Consider the following 21,655-nt stretch of genomic DNA (forward strand, 5'->3'; position numbering starts at 1 on the left):
ATTTATGCGAAATGCAACGTCACCAATTTAATGTTGCCGTTTGGAATGATCCTGAATCGAGTAGTTGTAAATTGCCGCTACTCATCTGCATAACTAAACCAAAATGATTCTTTTGATCTCCCACCAGGGCAGTAAATCACGAATATTCTACAAAGAAGATTTATTCGTTATTTATTTATTTATTTACATTAAAAAAAAAACAATGTGTATGTACTGGAACTTATATCCGTACTTAAGAAGTCGGAAATCACCTCCCGAATCCTCGTCACGTATCTATCGCTGGGAACGACGGCAAACTCATCAACTATCGCATGCTCAGTTGCGCTGTTGTACAAATCGGGAATATTTTTGCTTTCCTTCAGGTTCATCGCTACAATCCAAGTCGCCATCAGCAAACCGAAAGGAGCGAACTCTCTCATGTGATCCAGTAAAACATCAAACGGTAGTAATTTGGCGCGATCGCATCCCAGTTGGCGTAATACGGTGGACAGGCTACTGTAATATTCCTCCAATAACTGCGAGTAATACTTATTTCTAAGTTCCTGATTGGTACAGACAAAAATAAAGAAATGTATGTCCAAAGCCGGTGATCCTACGTGTGTGAGTTGCTAGTCGACCATGCATAATTCTGTGGGTTCAGATGGACGTGTTGTATCCTAAGCAAAACTTTGTAGAGGTTGTGGCGGTATACCTGTCAACTTACCCCGTATCTAAAAAGATAATTTCTCATTTCGGGGTCTCCATGGTTAATTACGGCATATTCTCCATATCGCTCAACGTCCAACAAGCCTCTAAAAGTTTGGGCAGCGTTTTCGATTGCACTTTTAAAAGTTTCTGTTTCTGGATTGTAGGACTTTAGCACCTTGTCTGCTAACACGGGTATCATTTCAAGCACGGATTTAAAAAAATCGCTATTGAAAAATGTTTCTTGTAAGTTGCCCTGTAAATACTTGAAGGTACTCGGTTTATGATCCTTCATCGCATACGACAAGGCGTGAAGTTTGCCCAAATCTCTCATCACCAACAAAGCGTGTGGGTAATCTGCTTCGACCCTATGGTTTACGGTGACGAAACCATTCTTTTTCTTGTTGTCCATTATGAGCGCCTCTTCTCTCTCTCTTTCATTTTCGTTAAGTAGTGCTCCGGAAAGAGTCGAAAGACTTGTTCGACTCCCATTTCCTCTTGTATATTTATAAACTCCGTCGAGACGTTATCGTAGAAAAATATTTCCCGGTCGTAAATTTCTTTTATGGGAAATACGTTTCGATAAACTTCTTGAAAGGGCGCCAATTTTATAGTTAAATGTAGTTCGGGGTTTGTTTCATCTTCATTATCTGTGATTGTGACGTTGTAGATAATCCCTAGATAATTATCCCCAGGTTTGGTAGCAGCCGATATCTCTATCTTGTATTTCCCTTCCTTGCCATTTAAAAGGCTCTTAGCAATTGATAATAGTCTGTTCGATGTGATTATTGGAAAATTCCGTCATTGCTGCAACGTAACTCTGTAGCAGTAGTTTGTGGTGGTACATAAACTATACTCGTTGACAAAGAAGCCAGGCGACAGATGAACTGATTGTTTGTGTAGATGTAAGGGTGCTACAGTCAGTCTGATAACCTTTAATTTTTGCCAATAATTTGAGATTGCTCAATTACAAAATATGTCGTTAATTTATGATTGATGCTCATTTTCGATGACCCATTCATATCATGTTATGATGAAAAATTCATTCTTATCTTCTTCTTATGTATAGATGCAGACAAATGTCAAAGTGCTGTTGATTGAAATGGAAATCGGACACACACGCCATATTTGTCTGCTAGGAACAGTGCTCAACTTTTAATGGATGGATGGCGCTTCCCTGCTCGGACGCGACGAACTACGGTAATAAATCCGCGCATCAAAAATTACTTAAGCATTGGCGGAATAATGATTATAATTTAATTTACAAGAAAAATAAATATATTTACAAATTATAGTCACTACATCATGTGAGTGGATGAAAGTGGTGGAAGTCTATCGGACGGACGGGCTCGAGCGCCACCAAGGGTACGGCCTTGCCCCTAGTCAAGGCCGGCGGTAGCAGTGGTCTGGCGGATCGGTCTCGGAAGCCTGGAACAACCTCAAACGGAGTAAACGGGAGCCCCAGGGATTCTAAAGGGCAAGCGGGAACAGTAAATAATCGGATTCGGTAGCACTATCTACGAGAAAGCAAATGCAGGAGAGCGAAACAATATCCTTCCTTTATGATTAATGAAACAGAAAGTAACAAAAAGCGTACCTTGTAATTAAACAGAGCGGTAGAAGTTACTGTGTAAGAAAAATCCAAAGCTACAGAGACGGTGCGGTAAACTATACGTAAAAGCAAAAATTAAACGGTATGAATGCAATATAAATTCACGGCACTTACGAAATGTAACTTTGAGAAGATGCAACATGCAAATAGGTTTAGATACGGTTATACACCAAAGGAACAAGATCCCCTATGGATTAAGTGTTTACCGTATATATACTTCCCAAAATACGGAGTGGGAAAATAGGAAATTCCGGGCCGGCCAGCGTATTCGGTTATAGTGTTCAAAAATTACAATTCTTTTAATTAATTGTGCGGCCTGCTCACGTCCTAAAAATTTGTAATTGGTCTTAAAGTTCCGACTAATTAAAAGCGATTCTTTTGATGCCCCACACCACTATGTGGAATGACGCTTACTGCAACACATTAATTGAGCCACTGTTAATTTCACTTACTTAATTGGCCGGATTGAAATTTCTAGCAATCTAAGGCTAATTGTTAATTCCCTAAAATCAGCATAAAAGTCACTTATTAATTTGATTACGGCACAAACCTGCATGATCTTGTGGTTTTAATGCTCGTTTTAAATTAACATAAGAAACAAAAACAATTCTGAAATATTAATTTGCCCTCGTCGTCTAAATGACACGAGCTTTCGGACGCAAAACGGCGGTTGAAACACAACTCTAGAAATTATAGCATATTCGCTGTACCTTTGTTGGTTTGTAATTAGGTATTCCCATTTATAAACTGCACGGTTCATTGACTATGCGGTGTCGCAATTTCATTAGAAATTATTAATATATATCACAACATTAGCATATAAAATGTTTAACACCACTAATCTTAAAATTTGTAACAAAAGCAAATCTCAATTGTTAATAGCAATATCTGAGAATTGCTCGGGGCGTTTAGATGTACCCAAAAGTTAAGGTGAGGATGATACACATAAGTTAGAAAAGGACAAAAACGATGTAAGGTTGTGTCTTCAAAAATTAAGCGCTAAGGACATACCGGCAAAGCTACAGCGAATATATTATAAATCAATTAAGCCCATCACACAATGGAAAAAATAAGGAATAAGAAATAGTGACGCCGTACACGCAAAACACAACAAACAAATAGCAACAGCCAATCAGAACACTCATGCCGTTTGAATTTATGTCATTATAATGGCAACTAAATGTAAGGCAATAGCAGGCTAATTGCACCCAGGGCCGCCGATACCGGTCAGCCGGGGCATTTGCCCCGGGGCCCGGTCATATTCCGGGGCCCGGCCTAAAGAGATTTTGAAACCTGATTTTTAATTGTATTTTTTAACAGAAATCTGCATATGCATATCTCTATATGAGAGAGCAGAATATAAAAAAAAACAGCACAGCAGAAGATTCAAAAAACCATACCATTGAGCAAAATTTCCTAATTGCGGCACAGTGGCAGAAGGCTCGCTAAGTAAAAAACCGTTTGAGATCGACTATGGGTCAAGATCGTTAGATCATTCTCGGTACATTAGCTCTTGAAGCTCAACTTGCTAGAGAAATTAATTTTGAGCGAGTGATATTCACTTTTTCTAATAAGAAAATCCGCAGAGTTAAATTGTAATTTGGTTATTTGATAATAAATTATAAAAATTACTGTGTCTGTATGAAAATATTATTCAAATGGTCTCCTTTCAAATCTAAGTAGTCAAGATTGAAAATGTCTAGTTTAAGATAAGGGTGATGGACAACAAAAATTTCAATTATAGGGGCCCGGTCAAAAAATATTCCCGGGGCCCGTCGAGGCTAACGGCGGCCCTGATTGCACAGACGCGACATCAAATATAATTCCGAGTTCATAACTTCACAAAAACAACACCTCATACTTTTTTATTTTATGTTAACAAGATAAAATAAAATAATAAATATAGAATACGCGTGCACGCCTCTTCTAATGTCATTGGTTCGCAATATGAAATAGGAATGAACGAAATTATTATTTCTTATTTCCTAGGTTTATTTCAGATTTCAGTGTTGTGTGCAAATCCATAAAGGTCAATAGATTGAGAATAAAATTGTTATTCCTTATTTATTATTCCTTATTTCATATTTCTTATTCCTTATTTTTTTCATTATTGTGTGATGGGCTTTACCGTTAGGTTCTATTTTCAACTCCTAGAACGAACGCAAATACTTTCGGAGCGACCTTGGAAGCGCCCAACTTAAAACGCTTCTACATACCGGGTGTTCAGCAGGGCTGGTCGACACCACAAATATGCGGTGTGGTCCTAAATTCGGGTATGAAACTTCAAGGCGGAGAATAGATGCTTATCGTTATAATTTGGATCTTCCCCTATTTTGGGATTAGGAAACGGAAACTTGTGGCTGAAGTTACACTTTAGCTCATAGCGGAAAGGGCCTTCTCTGGTTAGAAACACCTACAGAATGCACGGCAGTCCGTAATAATTTGCACGTCAAAGTACTTTCGGCGAATATTTAAAAATGCCCCTGCCGTTCTATGGGAATGGTCCTAGCGTCCTGAATTTTTTTGCATAGTTACCCTATACCTTGAAAGGTGTGCCAGACGTTGTCTGGGAGGGGGGGGGGGGCATGAATTATTTCCTCAGATGACGTTTTAGATAGTAAAACGCGCATAACTTTTACATATGACAACCAATGGGTCTCAGATTTTGCATACGCATGCCTTTAATGGTGCCAACTAAAACTTTTGTAAATTCGGGGGGAGGGGGGGGGGAGGAGTAAACACACGTTCTACTCTTCATGATATTATAATGAAAGGTCTCATCGAAATAAATTGGTGTGCATAAACTATAACTTTCTTGTGCGACTCTTTTTCGAGAACAATGGGTAACATGAAGGGGGGGGGGGTCCCCCTATCATGATCGAATATATTCCCTTATATGCAAGAGGAACGTCAGGAGGGGGCATACCTAACCTATTGATGATGTAACAAATTTATTCTACATTTTTCACTATACCCCAAACTTTACTTTTATGCTGCTGATGCTGAGGTATAATAATTTTATCGCGCCATTAAAACGTCACATGACGCATGCTATTCTTCGTCTTATGAAAATAAGGTTGGTTTAATTAATTTTGAAAATTGTCAAATTAAAATAACAAAATTAGCTCTCTAACTACCCTCCCTAACGTCTAAGTACCTTCTGAAGCATTACGTACTCACCGGAGTGGGGTAACTCCGTTACCCCAGCTTAAATGTTGTCTGTTAACAACTAAATATTATTGCGTAAATCGGTAATCGCTGGAAAATATTTTCAAGTTCTAAAAATGACCACCAGAGGGCGTAACTGCCATCTTAAATTTTAAAATTGCATTTTCTTTAAATTTCGCATAATAAACTAAACATTCTTTTTTCAAATTTTTAAAGAGAACCAGTTTATCTATCATTTTCGTATAAACAAAAACTCAGTTATTTCAAAAACAAAGATGGCGTGGGGCGTTCAATTGTTTTTGCAATAACCTGCTCTAACTTCTTAACCATTTGACCGATTTTAACAAAATATAGTTAATTTAGTTGAGTCCATCTCCGCCAGGGGGCTAGTTTTGACACTATGACCCAAAATCCTAAAAAAATCAAAAAATCAAATGGAATAATGACTTTTTCTTTATGAAAAAGTAGTCAAATAACATCCAAAGAGGCCAGTGAAAACCGTTTTTCAAAATCTCGTTCCTAACCTCAAATATTGGGAAAATTACCCCTAAGTCATAGGATGAACGGTTCCCGAGATATGGCCGAGGAACGGTCTTATTGGGTCACCCGGCACCTCTAAATAGCATTATGCGAGTCACTCTGTAATTGGGCGCATGCCTGTTGAGGGCCCAAAACAAGAGAGGAATAATAATAAAATAAAATAAACTCGCGAACGATTTCGATCTTCCCATTCTGTTTTCAGTAATAGCATTGAATAATAGATCTTTATTCAATGGTAATAGGTAGACAATGGTGAAGCGACTAACTGATTCAATTTAGGTCATTTGGACTCTCTGTTCGTCCGTCCATCCGTCTGTGTACACGGTAACTTGCGAACGGTTTCGAATTTTTCAATTCTGCGCTGGGTAACCGACCAACGTACCCCGATGGTTTATAACCTTATTTAGTTTAGGTAATTCAACGCCAATTTTAAAATGACATATAATTGACGTAAAATTGGCCGAGGAAGGATTACCTGGAAGGACAAGGCCCTTAAAGTCGCGAAAGAGAAGTTTAAGCCAAAACATTATCTCTGGGGTAACTGAGTTACCCCGCTCCCGTACGGAAAGGTTAAAAGGCTCCAGTTACATCCGGACAGTATAAATCAAGCAGTTTTCCTTTGAAATATTTTTAGTTCAATCGGAAATGAATTGGTACTGATGTTGAGCCAGTACTGTTTGCATTATGTATCGATTTAATTATAAACTTCCTATGTAAATTTCTTTAGCGGGTTTATCAGAGGGATTTATTCGTAAGAAGATGCCAGTTGATTCTTCTTGAATTCCTGTTAAGAGTCTGAATTAGTCCTAAAATTGTTATTTTTTATAGCCGCGCCGGTTTAGCGGTTGTCCGTAGGTTCTTTGAAGGGTTAAGGTCTAGGGGGAAACAAGTACAATTTTTGGTGTACACCAAAAATTCAAATTCAAATTAATTCACGTTAATTCAAATTAATTCACGTAAATTTAAATTAATTCACGTTAAATCACGCTAATTCAAATTAATTCACGTTAATTCAAAATAATTCACGTAAATTTAAATTAATTCACGTTAAATCACGCTAATTCAAATTAATTCACGTTAATTCAAAATAATTCACGTAAATTTAAATTAATTCACGTTAAATCACGCTAATTCAAATTAATTCACGTTAATTCAAAATAATTCAGAGGGGTGTAAACCAAAAATTCAAAGTTGTTTCCCCCTAGATTAAGGTAATTATATGAAGACCAAAACCCTACTGCTCTGCTAACCGTCCACGGTTGACGGGCATTCCATCTCTCGTTAGATTGACGTGTAAGACCCTCCAAGGATACTTCTACGTTGAGGAAAGTTGTCTTGGAGCACATTTTTTGTGCTAAAATGAATTCCGATCTATTGTTATAGTATTATCACGGACTTACTCAAAATGGGTCATTGGCGATTCGAGCGTTTTATTTATGGTGAAATAGAACAACAATAAAAATAATAATTTATTGAATATTAGAACTTATATCCATACTTGAAAAAATCCGAAATCACCTCACGAACTCTGGTCACATATTCATCGCTGGGAACGACAGCAAACTCCTCAACAATCGCCTGATCAGCGGTCCAGTTGTACAAATCGGGAACATTTTTACTTTCTTTCATGTTCATTGCTATCAGCAATACCGCCATAATCAAACCGTAAGGGGCGCACTCTCTCAAATGATCCATTAACACATCATAGGGTAGTAATTTGGCGGGGTCGCTTCCGAGTCGGCGCAATACATCGGATAGGCTACTGTAATATTCCTCCAATAACCGTGTGTAATACTTACTTCTAAGTTCTTGATTGGTACAAACAAAAATAAAAAAAAGTATATCCAGAGCTGGGGAACCGATGCGTACCAATTGCCAGTCGAGCATGCATAATTCTGTGGGTTCAGATGGGTGTGTTGGATCCTAAGCAAAGCTTGATAGACGTTGAGCAGGTTTACCTATCAACTTACCCCGTATCTGAACAGAAAGTTTCTTGTTTGGGCATCTCCATGGTTAATCACGCAGTATTCCCCAACCTCTAGCAGGCTTCTTAAGGTGTCGGCCGCCTTTTCCAGTGAACCCTTTAAGCTTTCAAAGTGAAGACTCTCTTTTTCCGCATCGTATGACTTTAGCACCTTGTTTCCTAACGGTACGATCATCTCAATGACTGATTCCAAGAAACTGCTATTGTAAAACGATTCTTGCAGGTTTTGCTCAAAGTACTTGAATGTGTCAGGTTTGTGATCCTTGATCGCGTACGATAAAGCGTGAAGTTTTCCTAGATCTCTCATCACTAACAAGGCGTGTGGGTAATCTGCTTCGACCCGTTGGCTTACGGTGGTGAAACTCTTCTTCTTCATATTGTCCATTACAAGTGCTTCGCCTCTATCTTGCGTCCTTGTTAAGTAGAGCTTTGGGAAGGGTTGAAAAACGTCGCTGATTCCCATTTCTTCTTGTATCCTTACAAGCTCAGTTGAGACATTTTGGTAGAAAAATATTTCCCGGTTGTAAACCTCCTTGATGGGGAAGATGTTTCGGTAATGTTCTTGGAAAGGCGCCAATTTTATGATCAAATGTAGTTTCTCGTCTTTTTTGTCTGTGATTGTGACGGTATATATAAGACCCAGGTAATTCTCTCCAGGTTGGGAAGCGGGAGAAATATCTATCTTATGCCGCTCTCCATTGCTATTTAGAAAGCTCTTAACAATTGGTAATATCTTCTCTTCAATCTGATGGCTGGAAACTGCCGACATTGCTGTAACGACAAACGTATTAGACATAGGTAGGTACTCAAGTTTCTAGTGATACTTACTTATTGACTAATTATGTTGGGAATCTTAACTAATATTACACGTTGAGGTAATATTGAATGTTGCTTTGAGGTTCATCGGTAAATTTAGATTGCTAGGAACCGTTACAATCATGTTATTTGGGCAACATTTGTATATCAGCTTCGTATGTATAGATCTCCGACAATCGTAGGATCAAATGTCAAGGACTGTTGCATATCAGAGGTCATTTATGTAAACAGTCAATAATGGGCGCTTCCTTGTCGCAGATGTATCTAAATTTGGTGCTTATTTTGTGCCATCTCCGGCGTGACGTACATATTTTGTGACCCGACTTTAATGGCACACTTGTGCTGTAGCACTATAAATCTGCTCCCACATAATTCATCTGCTCCCACATAATTCATCTGCTCCTTTTTCTTTATCTTTAGCTTATCTCTAACACATAGGGATCGCTATTTCTCGATTTTTTCCTCTACCTCATCTCGTATTCTCATGCATGAAATGTGTTTCACTCAAATTCTCCTCTATCCAATTTATCGATTTTCTTTTAGACCTTCATCTCTCCTTCACATATACCCATACCATTCAAATCTTCTTTCCTGACCTTTCGTCTACGGCTCCACAGTTCCTATATGCTCTCTGAACTACTTGTTTGTAACCATATGCCTCTTCTTCTCTCCCATATTCCACCTTGACATCCTTATCTCTGCGAAATCCAATTTCTTTTCTTGAGCATTGATTTGAAAATCACCCCATGCGTAGGATTCCGGTCTTCCTTTAATTCATCCTTCCAATTTGAGTCCTATGACTCGAGATTTCCGTCTGTTGTTCGATAGCGCCCAAGGTATCTAGAAATCTTATGTCCTCGTCAGGCTTAGCTCTTGTAACGTCAGCTCGCCTACTTTTTCCTCTTCTCTGGTAGGTACTCAATATTCTTCTCTTGCTCCCATTTTTATTCGTAATGGCTTCCTCAAACGCTCCTGGATTTACTCTGTTTACTGTTTTCATATTTTCTTCCTTGGCAAGCCTATTTTATATTTATGAAGATGTGGTGACTTTTTTCGCCATACTTCTAGTCCGCCGTCCAGTAATTCTGATGGTAGAACGAGGAGCCGATTGCAGCGAAGAGAAGAAAAAACCAAGCGAGTAGTCGGTGAAAGATAGTAATCAAAAGGAATGCAAGACGGAATAGGTCGTTACATACATAACGAAACAGATAGAAAAAGTCTTTACTCATGTAAAACAAATGAACAAACTACTTCAAGAAGTTGTTGGTTGCAGAGAAAAAAGTGTTTGCGAGGTTATGCGCAGTATAATTTCATGTCGTTTTAGAATATTAAAAGTTCTGTTTTCAAATTTGAGTTTTGTTCCAGATACGAAAATTTACACATATACCACTTCATAGCGAACGTGAATAAAAGTATGTTTGTAAGAATGGTGACAACAAAGTGTGCATTTTCCAGATAAAAGTTATATTAGACAAACTGTTGAGGAACGGTTTTTGTCGGAGAAATTCTCTCGTTAAACTGTTTTTTGAATTGCTTCAATTTCAATCTTCTTCTAAATATTTGTATTATTTGAATTGTCTGATCAAAAAATCTTGAACTTCAAAAGACTTATTGTTACAGGTCCATTTTTACTTTATTTTTGCATTATTTATTTTGATTTTTAGGTTAGGAATTTGAACTCATTTCATTAAATCTCTTCTTTTGATTTCTTCGCTTCTTTCGATTCTTGCCCTTTTCTTACGATTGTATCTTCCTTTTCACGCTCTAAACGCTTCTTCTTTCATTACTGTTTTCACTATTCTAATTTTCAAAGCTTATGTGTAATACATTTTATTTAATGTTACGCCTCTGATTCGTTTCATGGCCATCTGTTGTTATTTCGTGTAAACTACGCTATTCTTTCCCGCTCTTTTCAAAAATCTATTCTTTTCCGGCTAACTTTTTACGTTCCTTAATTATATTGGTATTACTGTTATTAGCCTCTTGAAGTTCACCCTACTTAACAAAAGGAATTAGTATTCGTCCTTTTAAACCCTATTTTGGGGATCAAGAGTAGAGGAGAGGCGCACTTGTGTTTTGCGATTTTTCATCTACAACCAATATATATACTTTACCTCTTGCTCGCCGGATTTCAACCACTTTTGTAAGTATTCGTGTTTCTGTATCGCTTATATTTATTGTATTGTATTTTTTAGTTCTTATTTGTTATACCTGTTATACCTGTACCGTACTGCTTCGAACTCTTCGTCTTCTTCAGTCTTCAGTCATCCGTCTTCAGTCTTCCGTCGTCCGTCTTCAGTCTTCAGTTGTCCGTCTTCAGTCTTCAATCTTCTCTCGATACCTACAAATTTCGTTTCCATTTGATCCCTTCTACCCTCCACCCTGTCCTTATTTTCCACGTATTTAGCCACTGGTCTACTCACCGAGTCTGCCGAACAACCGCTGGACAACTTCAGGAGCCAGGAACAATAGCTAAGCAACCTCCAATTTACCTTTATTCATTTATGATTGCCCGTTAAGTTTATTTAAAAAAAAAAAACCAATACATTAATTCAGTCACCTTACCATCCGTTTAATTAATTTTTAGTCAAGTTTTGTGTCTTACTGTGAGACGAGATCTCGTACCGTTATTTTATTGCTTAATTCTCTGCTATCGTTCCACTGCCATTTCTCATCATTCGCCCTACAATAAATATTATTCCTATTTCGCTACTTTTCTCTATTTTCTCCTCGTTATTCGTCTTGCTTTTCCAGATCACCAGGAGCAGGTTTCTAGTTTTTCCTGTACGGCTGAATTTAACGAAAATTAGTGGCGCCTAAATTCTCCGAGCAGTTTTTTTCCAGTATCGTCGAACCACCCATACCACCAAGAGCAGCAGGAGCCGTAATTCTGGATTCTTTCTTTTCTTCCAAATTTTCTTCGTCACATTATGTTTCGCAATGTTACAATAATTCTTTTGTTCTTTGTTCCGTGGTCCTGAATTATTTTCTCCATTACGAAGAATTATTATTGTTTACGGTTTATTAATTATTGAAATACCCCCGTAACAATTGCAACAATTTGATAAATGGCTCCATCTATTGTTGGAATTTGACAACGCAATTTGATGGCGCATTTTCTTTCCTTGATTGGTGAGTGTCCACTTTCACCTTTATTTTCCTTCAAAAGCCGTATCGAAATACACGTGGCTTAATAAAAAACACCTAAAAGCGTGAGGTAGAACGCATGGAATTTTAATTGCCATCTTCCGAATATATTGATGTCTGGCGATTGGATTCATAATTGGGGAATTCCGAAGTAATTAGTTGACGGATTCGAGTATACTCCTAGTGAGGACTTACAATTGCGTTCATCCTACAGTATCGTCAGCTGTAATTTGTTGTACTGCAATTTCCATCAACAATTGTTGCTCCAGCTACCATTAGTCCTCTTATATAGGTAGGTCGTAAACGAAGGGGGGTTACCTTCGATTTCTTTTAGGGTTTTAGTTCCCGTTTAAGGTAGTTTAAGGACCAGTTTAATTCCCAGCTTAAGTTCCTTTGCATTACATACGATTCTGTTCGACGCACAAGTTTTGTAAATTAAGCTCACCATAGTCTGCGGGTGCCGACGCTTTTGACTTATTTTTCTACCCGCTGATAACCAGCGGTCATTTAGCTGGGAATTCCTTCATCGGGTCATGAAGGAGATTTAATATCAAGGATCGGTCCTTCATAAGGAGAAACTGCCGCCCCTTCAGCATTATATACTATTACCTTCAAGGAATTTGGGAATTAGTACCTACCTACTCCGTATCTTTGCCATCTCGATTAAGTTATGATCGAGTGTTGTTGGAGACCACCACTTCCTTCTGAATGCCCAAAGTACCGTACCTGGAATAGAAGCAGATTACGAGTAGAGCGAGGCCCTTCAGGCATTAATCAACTAATTATATACCTAGCACTGCGGCTTGGGATGTTTTTCTTTTGATCGTTTTCAGGTGGATGCGACTAAAATAAACGCAATGAACAAAAAAGATCTATCTCGCAGAATTAGTCGTTAGGTATTAGACTTGCAGGAGTATGATTTTGAGGTTTGTATCGACAGGGGCCCATATATTGATGCGCTCAGTAGGTACCCGATTGTTAAGCATCAATGATCAAAGATCAGTATATTATGCTCTTTTTCTTATGGCAGCACAAGAAGCGGACAAAGTGCTCATGAAGATCAAGAATTTACTTTTGTCGAGGGAACGAGACCATCAGTCATAGAGGGAAGGTATTCGACTCTAAAATTTTAAGATCAGCAGCCAAAGAAACATTCAGTTACACCTTAATAATGTTGGCAAAACTGTCCTAGATTCATTAGCTACTATGAGGCACACTTAGAAGACGATGATTGGGACGAAAATGTTCTGAATGTTCATTCCGGGTCCAGAATGTTGTTTTTTTAGATCCAAAAAAAGACGTGGATGTTTTAGGCGTTCAGGAAACCATCTCCAGAAAAATTGTGGTCGCTCAAGATATGTAAAAAGCAAATTTTAATGCCCACTATGCAGAGACGAAACTTTTGGCTATACTCCCAAATCGAAGGAACCATTTCTAGTGTCGAAAATCTGTTATGAGGTAAAAGACATCTTTGGTCAAACAGGTATAACGTACCATATACGTGGGTGTATACTGCCGGGTAGATGAAGAGATGGATTGTGTTCGATAGTTGTGAGGTGTTAGGTGTGTCGACAGTACTGAAAGTCCTTGAACATACCCGAATCTTGATCTCCTCGTGCATTGTGCCCTTTATGCCATCAGGATATTCCTAGATTCATTTCCCTTTTAATTAGTGGTTGAAGTTTCCCCACTTGACCAATTAGGAAAAATCGCTCTCGAGGTGTTTCGCGAGTATGACCTACCTAAGAATTGGTCCATTGGTGACCATGAAAATAGAACTTTTAGGACGTAAAGTCCATCGAGAAATTCCTCTTGAAATCTGTTTGAACTCATAAATATTAAAATGATAAATGGTCGGTCGATCATTGATTTGACCGTTGAACGGATCATAAATCCTTAGCTCTTCCAAGTAAATCTTATACAAGATAAAATTTCGCTCGAGGATTATCTCGTAGCTTGGAAACTGAGTACTTCACCCAACGAGTTGCACAATTTGACAGTTGAGAACTGATAATGTTTATTATAAGAACTACATGCTATTTATATCACAGAATTGCTTCCTTAATAACCTAGTTTAATATTATATTGTTAGTTAGGAACTTCTGACGCCTCGTCCTTGTCAAGAACATCTTCCTGTTGTTTTAAATCGTTTACGTTTTTGTTTCCTAGTTTCGTTAGCGGCATTTTCTTATTTTTACTTCTAAATAATTCACCTTAACTTATTTTCTTCCTGGTTATTTTTACGTTTAATGGTTCCTAAATTTTGGCGGACGGGGGAATCTGTTCTAAATGAACATCTTGGACCGCCTGCAGGAAAGGCGGTGGTTGTGGGAGTGGTACGGTCCTCGGTGCGACTTCTAGCTCGATTTAAGTTTCCGTTTGGTGATAGTTTCGTTTGTTGGCGGTTTCCAAACCGTCGTCCTATTAGGATTCCTGCGACATCACTTCCTCTTGGGGTTGGATTTCTTCAATTTCCCAGAATTTGGTTACAGCGGTCTCCTCCCTGATGGAAACCATGATTTGTACTGGTACGCTTTCTTCTTTGGCGACCTTTGTCTTCCCCTAAGGAATCCAACCTACTTCCGTATTTTGAAAGATGCATCCCTTAGTCCTTGCTTGACTAGAAACGGAAGTATTGCGACGATCTTTCCGGTCTTTATCGTCCCGTCACATACAAGAAACAAAAAAATGTAAGGCACGGACAAATATTTAATTACTGGATATTTAATTACTGGACAAAGTACAAATACGGTATTAAAATGTGCTTGAAACAGCGGGATCGGTCGACGGAGCTTCGGGCGCCACCAGACGATAATCTCGCGCCTGGACGAGGACGGCGGACTAAACCTCGCGGTTACGGCTGCCACAGATTCTTCAATCGGAGAAATCGGTTAATCCAGGGCTTCGAAAAGGTACGGTAAAGACTGACGGTAATCTACAACAGAATTACGGACAACAAATTCCCAAAGCGGGAACGGCAAGTAATTAATTATCTAAATGAAGAAAATACAGAGGAAGAAACAAAACCCCCCTTTATAAATCCTAACGGTTAAGATAGTATCTTACCTTGGAGTAAAAAAAACAGTCGAAATCAACGAATGCGCTCAAATTCTTCTAACCAACAAGATGGCTCCTCTCGTGTTCTTACCTATTTATTCAATCGTCAATTTGGGAAGGGAATATGTAGGAAAATTCAAATCGGGCGGCGTGTCGTTGCGATAAGCTCAAAATAAATTAAAACTTCTTTAATTAATTGTGCGGCCCACGGTGGTCCTAAAAATCGCCAACCGGTATCTCACTCGGATGGCCGGTTTGAATTCTCCAAATTCAGTAGTTCATTACTGCCCATTGATTCTTGGAATTTCGGGTCACTTGCAAAAGTTCTGCGATAACGGAATAAATCGAACGACCTTGCAGCTTTTAATGCTCGTTTTAAAACAGAACGTAGAGAAACTAAAATTAATTATTAACTCAGCCCAGGTTCGAACACCCGACCTCCGGCTATGTAGCCCAACGCTCTACCACTGAGCCACATAGTCGGTGAAAAACATACAAGCAGTAGGGGCAGCCAAAAAGAAAATAGATAGTGCAGCCTAAAAATCGAAAACCCTAAATTCACAATTTAATTGATGTATAAAACAAAAAGGTCTTTACAATTCCAAAGTTACACTAAAACGTGCTTGGTAGCCTTAAGGCAGTAGATACGAGTATATTTATATATTTTATCATCAAAGCAAAGCGAATTAACTGTATGATCAAATGAAAAAATAATGTAACAACAATTTAAAAAAAGTTTAGAAAGTATACCCATACTCAATAAAATCCGAAATCACTCCACGGATTTTTGTCATGTAAGCTTGGCTTGGAGCAACGGATAAGTGATTAATGATTACATCCTCGCTACTGTTGTATAGATCTGGAATATTTGCGCTCTCCTTCATGTTCAGTGCTGCAATCCAAATCGCAATGTACAATCCATACGGGGCGAACTTCCTTAAGTGTTCCATTAAAACATCAAATGGTAGCAGTTTCTCGGCATTGCTACCCAGTTGTCGCAATAGAGTGGACATACTGCCATAGTATTCTTCCAGTAGCTGCTTGTAATGGCGGTTTCTAAACTCCTGGCCGGTGCAAACGAAGATAAACCATAATATGTCAAACGCGGGCGATGCCACGTGAGCTAGTTGCCAGTCAATTAGGCATAGTTCAGTTGGCGTGGACGGGTGTGCGGAATCCTAAGCAAAGTGGTGTAGTAGGATCGGTTTTAAATGATACACACTTACCCCATACTTAAACATGATATTCCTCATCTGAGCATCTCCATGATTTATTACTGCGTACTCCCCATACCGTTCCTGTAACCTCATGCCGGCGAAGGTGTCATTGACTTTACTTAGTGAGCGTTTAAGAGGTTCAATATACAAGCTGTCTCTAATAGGATCGTATGACTCGAGCACAATATTGCCCAAGTTTTTTATCATGGTTAATACGGGTTCAAATGAATCACTGTTGAAGAACGATTCTTGGCAGTTGTCCTGAAGGTGCCTGAAGACTCCAGGTTTCTGATCTCTCATGGCCAATGACATGGCGTGAAACTTTCCCAGCTCTTTCATCACCAATAAAGCGTGAGGGTAGTCGACCTCGACTCTATGATTACCAGTAACGAAACCCTTACTTTTCATATTGTCCATTACAAGGGCTTCACCATGACTTTGCAATGATGTCACATAGTGCTTCGCGAAGGGCTGGAAGATGATTTTCACTCCTTTCTCCTCCTGCAGCTTCACAAATTGAGGAGAAACGTTATCATAAACAAATATTTCCCGATCATAGATTACTCGAATAGGAAACACTTTCCTGTAAGGCTCTTGGTAGGGCGCCATCTTTACGATTAGGTTCAGTTCAGAGTTCACTCCGTTCACAATTGATACGCTGTACATTAACCCCAGCCAGTTATCACCTGGTTTGGAGGCTCTAGTTATTTCGAGTTTATAATTTTCCGTGTCACCTTTTATAATGCCCTTAATCAGAGAAACTATCTTCTTTTTGACTTCCTCGTCATTATCTTTTACTCGTGACATATCTGCAATGTATCTACTTAAGCGAGCATACAGTTACGTGTTATTAGGCGGAAGCTATACTGCACTATAAGTATCTTCACTATTAAGTACGTACCTTAATGGGTATCTTGTAGATAAGGATCAAACACTAAGCACGAGCAACTATTGGCAATACTGTTGTTTGATAGAATTAATCGTTGGGTAATCGCATGACAGATTAACATGATTTTTTATTAGGGTTCCAATTAAAAAATTGTCAAGCCTTGTAACATTTTGGTTGTTTATGTACGTACCAATAAATTACATTAAGAAAAGTCGTTTACAATAGCAGGTCAACGTTTCATAACCGCTTCTAAGTATATAGTAATTAATTCTACTGCTACTGCTACTTCAATGTGTACACCAGAGGGTATTGGATTATTTCAAAAGTGTTTATTTACCATCACAATCAACCATAAATGATTACAGTCCAAAGGTTATCAACATGCCCAATATTTCAATTAGTAGATTTACTACAGATGAGGTCTATACAGCTATTAAGGAATTGCCTAATAAGTACACATCAAGTCATGATTAGGTCCCGAGCTTTTTAGTGAAAGATTGTGCCATGGTGTTCAGAATACCTCTTTGTATTCTGTTTAATTTATCAATCAATACGTCCACTTTTCCAACAGCATCGAAGATAGCTAGGATATGTCCCTTATTCAAATCAGGTCATCAGTCGGAGATTAGTAATTACAGACTGATCAGCATAATCCCCAATTTTAGTCAAGTTTTTGAAATGGTCCTATACAAGAGCAATTTCTGAGTAAATGAGACCTATATTTCACCGTACATCAACATGGTTTCAGAAGATCAACCGCTACCAACCTAACGTGTGTGACCCAATATACAGGGTGTTTTTTTGGGAGCTTTAGTTAAAAGTTTCTGGGAAAGTAAAATACTTAGGTAGGTTTTTGAAAATTTGCACTTAGGAGTTACTCTGAAGGCCGAATCGATATAAAATATTTTCAAAATGGCCGCACTTCCGGAAACACCGGAAGTAGATAGTAACTTCGTTATTTTAAATGGCAACCCCTATTTTTGCATTTTTGGATTTTACGTGAAATTTCACTTCTTTTGATGCCCATATGTCGATATCTACCATTTATGGTTTTTAAGTTATTTTGACTTTAAGAAAAAAGATGGCGGATGCAGATGGTACCTTGATAATTGATTACTTGAAAACGGTTGTAGTCATGGCAACATATTTTTATCAGTGCATAGAGAATGAATAGGGCTTTCTTTTAGTGCACTTAAAAAAAAGTTAAGTTGCGTACGACCGCCCCTATGGATATCCAAATTTATGAAACTTCAAAGACTAAAAACTCAGTTTTTTTAAATGGAATGACCATGTTCTTACTATTCCATGAGATAGAGAATCGAAATGGGCATATTTTGACAATACATGTTCCTATAGCTATCTTTAACAGTTTCTGACTTATTCCCATTTTATTGAATTGACACTATGTATATAAAAATGACTCGCAGTGGTTTCACCTATTTTGGAATTTAATTGTTATTTATGGTGAAATGGGTAGAACCGCGGCGCGTGCTTTCCGTACATTCATTCGAAAACTGGAACGAAATTGTATGAATTTTGAAAATGTTGTACCCCCAAATGCACTACAAACCATTGAAGCAAAAGTGATACAAAGCTCTACAAGAGAATATTTAAGAGCATTTTTTGAATTGCAAATGCAAGAATAACAAAATAAATTCAATGCAAAATATAAAAAACTTCGTTGAAACATTTTTGGTATGGAATTGTTGCTAGAACAGATATCACATTACCTCTCGTAATTTCCAGACTTATATGTTGTTTAAGGAATTCAGTTGAACGACTCTGTTTAGATTTTTCAAAAATTTTCCGTCCTATATCCTTAATAAATGAGTTATTTATTAATGAATTATTTAGACTAGAACTAGAATCAATGGTATTAAAGAATCCATTCCTTGATTTGTTTAAAATTCGATCGTTATAAAATCATGGCCAACTACTAAAAAGAAAATGCGAAAAAAAATGGCTGTTAAAGATAGCTATAGGAACATGTAATATCAAAATATGCCAATTTCGATTCTCTACCTCACGCAATATTAAGAACATGGTCATTCCATTTAAAAAAACTGAGTTTATAGACTTTGAAGTTTCTTAAATTTGGATCTCCCTAGGTGCGGTTGTACGCAACTTAACTTTTTTTTAAGTGCACTAAAAGAAAGCCCTATTCATTCTCTATGCACTGATAAAAATGGGTTGCCATGACTACAACCGTTTTCAAGTAATCAATTATCAAGGTACCATCTGCATCCGCCATTTTTTTTCTTAGAGTCAAAATAACCTAAAAACCATAAATGGCAGATATCGACATATGGGTATCAAATGTAACCGGCTGGTTACTTTTCAACTCTCTTGACCGTTTCTTCTCTAAATATTTTATTTGGGGGTGGTTCTTTTTATCTAAACTAAGGGTTGTTGGGCGCCGGCTAGCTTCAGTCGATCATTCTTCTGGCCTCAAGGAGAGGGGAAAGGATAAATGAATAAAAATCAATAATCTTTATTAAAACCTGTTAAGTTCTTTTTCTCCTAGAAATCGCCTTTTAACTGTAAATAACACATATTAAGAGAAATGGGGGTGAGGCGGTACACTCCTGTGAAAATAAAGTTAACTCATCCATACACAAAAAGTAACTGCATATAAAGGAAAATCTGTATTTATTACTTGAATTAAAATCAAAGTATTTACTCCCAAACCGCACAGTACAGAAAGAAACTTAATTCGTATTTCATAAATGATCATCCAATTTAATCGAAAGTCAAAACAAAACTGCTGTAAATGCGTGTAGTAACGCTTCCAGGGTCGAGTCGTTAAAATGAACCCAAACAGTGCTAATAAGCACTGATCTGAACGAACCACTAGTAGGTAATTAAATCGCCTTTACAAACGTACCACTTTATAATAATCTTATAATAATAAATAAACGACAACGCAATAATAAGTCCACCACGGGGCCAATAACAACGCAAAATAACTACAACGCAATAATACTCCACCACGGGGCCAATAACAACGGAAAATTGTTTATAAATACCTCTAGTTCATAAGTGCACCAGGACTTGGAGGATAACTTTGTCGCACGATCGATGTGGAAGTCGAATGAATTCGGACCGCCCACTGCGGCTGCTATTCGATTTTCAGTTGGACCAATCACAGGCAGGCTGGTTTATCTTGGTCTTCGTTTGGTACTCTCCAGCTGGACTACGCACGGACCGCAGACGGAACAAGCCAAGTGTTACGACGACTAGGAGAGGGGTTGCAACTTCCACCCCACCATCCACTAGCGCCCTATTGGCCGCGTCGCCAGACGCCTCTACCGGAAATCGTTTATAAGCAGCGCACCGACAGGGGAACTTCACTTGTGCCTGGGCAAGCCTACCTTACCCTACACAAGCGACTGAGGCTGGTCGCTTGGGCTCAAGTACCGTCTCCGCACGCCATCACTTCCCGGCTTGACCGTAGTCAAGTCCGGCGCCATCCCACGTGCCAGAAGCGATCTTATATATGTACATATATCCTCTGTATTATTTGTAAATATTGTGTAATATACGTTTTCAACCTCCGTTTGCCACTTACGTTACCCCGCCCGGTAACAATTGGCGCCCATACGTGTGAGTCAACCAGCAGCATCGCGCTCTGAGGATCTACGCCCACGCTCCCGCGACAGCCGACGCGCAACACCATGAATACGAGGAGCAGGAACACCCCGACGTCCAACTCCGGCGCCGACGAAGGTATCGACACTCAAACAACGGAGATGACCCCGGCAATCAACCCCGGTCTGGACCCGGCAACCCCGTCCAGTGGCGCCCAACACTCTCAACACACCCTCGACATGCTAAAGGCGCTGACCGACGCCCTCCAGAACGCGCAGAAAACCGCATCACCGGACCTACCGACCTTCAGCGGCGACCACCTGGAGGACCCAACAGTCTTCTTCAGCACGCTCGAGCAGACAATCCAAACCACCGACCCGGCGGAAAAGTTAAAAACAGCAGCAGCACAACTAAAAGGGGAGGCTGCGAAATGGTGGAACAGTTACGAGGCATTTTCACCGACATACAACGACCTAAAGAACTACACCCGCGAAAAATACGACAGCAGCAAGATTCGCGGGAAGATGCAATCAGAATTCTTCGGCCGAGAACAAGGAGCAGAGTCGCCGCAGCAATTCCTCCAGAGGAAGGCACAGCTAGCAAAACGGCTGAAGATCCCGATCGGCGAGCACCTCGAGCTACTGAGAGACCTGCTGCACCCACGCATTAGAGTAGCCTTTTTAACCACAACACCCACTTCACTCCTCGACTTGGTGCGTCACGCCGAGGAAATCGAAAACTGCAACAAAGCGCTACCTCGAAACAACCAACCCAGACCATCGCCACCAACCCCCGCCGACAGACCTCCCAACACACCAAAGTGCCACCACTGCCCGGAATATCACTTCCACCGAGACTGCCCAGTACTGACCCGCCGCCGAGACCAGGGAAACGGGGCAGCGGTCGGGAACAATGCCCGGCCGTCCACCTAATCCAGACTGCGACCCGACCCA

The 21,655-nt window shown here is 39.2% G+C and overlaps 3 protein-coding genes across 5 annotated transcripts; all 3 read right to left on the minus strand.

Moving 5' to 3' along the window:
* Window positions 1-528: 528 nt before the first annotated feature.
* LOC116164488 lies at window positions 529-1,187 on the minus strand. Its single transcript, XM_031478672.1, has 2 exons — window positions 704-1,187; window positions 529-656 (listed from the first exon to the last, which is right to left on the minus strand). Exons 1-2 carry the CDS (start codon window positions 1,094-1,096, stop codon window positions 609-611), a joined length of 441 nt encoding a protein of 146 aa, XP_031334532.1. The 5' UTR covers window positions 1,097-1,187; the 3' UTR covers window positions 529-608.
* A 6,296-nt stretch (window positions 1,188-7,483) lies between these two features.
* LOC116164492 lies at window positions 7,484-10,170 on the minus strand. Its single transcript, XM_031478677.1, has 3 exons — window positions 8,817-10,170; window positions 7,975-8,759; window positions 7,484-7,927 (listed from the first exon to the last, which is right to left on the minus strand). The coding sequence occupies exons 2-3, from the start codon at window positions 8,755-8,757 to the stop codon at window positions 7,484-7,486; spliced, it is 1,227 nt and encodes a 408-aa protein (XP_031334537.1). The 5' UTR covers window positions 8,758-8,759; window positions 8,817-10,170.
* A 5,386-nt stretch (window positions 10,171-15,556) lies between these two features.
* LOC116164490 lies at window positions 15,557-17,873 on the minus strand. Of its 3 annotated transcripts, none has more exons than XM_031478675.1 (3): window positions 17,127-17,873; window positions 16,235-17,045; window positions 15,557-16,186 (listed from the first exon to the last, which is right to left on the minus strand). In XM_031478675.1, exons 2-3 carry the CDS (start codon window positions 17,030-17,032, stop codon window positions 15,746-15,748), a joined length of 1,239 nt encoding a protein of 412 aa, XP_031334535.1. In that variant the 5' UTR covers window positions 17,033-17,045; window positions 17,127-17,873; the 3' UTR covers window positions 15,557-15,745. The 3 variants fall into 3 exon arrangements, with proteins under 3 accessions (XP_031334535.1, XP_031334536.1, XP_031334534.1); XM_031478676.1 differs by having other exon boundaries at window positions 16,235-17,048; XM_031478674.1 differs by having other exon boundaries at window positions 16,235-17,034; window positions 17,127-17,871.
* Window positions 17,874-21,655: the final 3,782 nt, after the last annotated feature.

Source organism: Photinus pyralis, unplaced genomic scaffold, assembly GCF_008802855.1.
Source record: "Photinus pyralis isolate 1611_PpyrPB1 unplaced genomic scaffold, Ppyr1.3 Ppyr1.4_LG2, whole genome shotgun sequence".
Classification (NCBI taxonomy): Eukaryota; Metazoa; Arthropoda; class Insecta; order Coleoptera; family Lampyridae; genus Photinus; species Photinus pyralis.

What these genes read in the sequence shown, in the direction of transcription:
- LOC116164490 (XM_031478675.1), bottom strand. Translation starts at nt 17,032, where the DNA reads ATGTCACGAGTAAAAGATAATGACGAGGAAGTCAAAAAGAAGATAGTT. An exon ending in ATATCATGTTTAAGTATGGG is followed by an intron (nt 16,187 to 16,234) that starts GTAAGTGTGTAT and finishes CACTTTGCTTAG; the next exon opens with GATTCCGCACACCCGTCCAC.
- LOC116164492 (XM_031478677.1), bottom strand. Translation starts at nt 8,757, where the DNA reads ATGTCGGCAGTTTCCAGCCATCAGATTGAAGAGAAGATATTACCAATT. An exon ending in ACTTTCTGTTCAGATACGGG is followed by an intron (nt 7,928 to 7,974) that starts GTAAGTTGATAG and finishes AGCTTTGCTTAG; the next exon opens with GATCCAACACACCCATCTGA.
- LOC116164488 (XM_031478672.1), bottom strand. Translation starts at nt 1,096, where the DNA reads ATGGACAACAAGAAAAAGAATGGTTTCGTCACCGTAAACCATAGGGTC. An exon ending in ATTATCTTTTTAGATACGGG is followed by an intron (nt 657 to 703) that starts GTAAGTTGACAG and finishes AGTTTTGCTTAG; the next exon opens with GATACAACACGTCCATCTGA.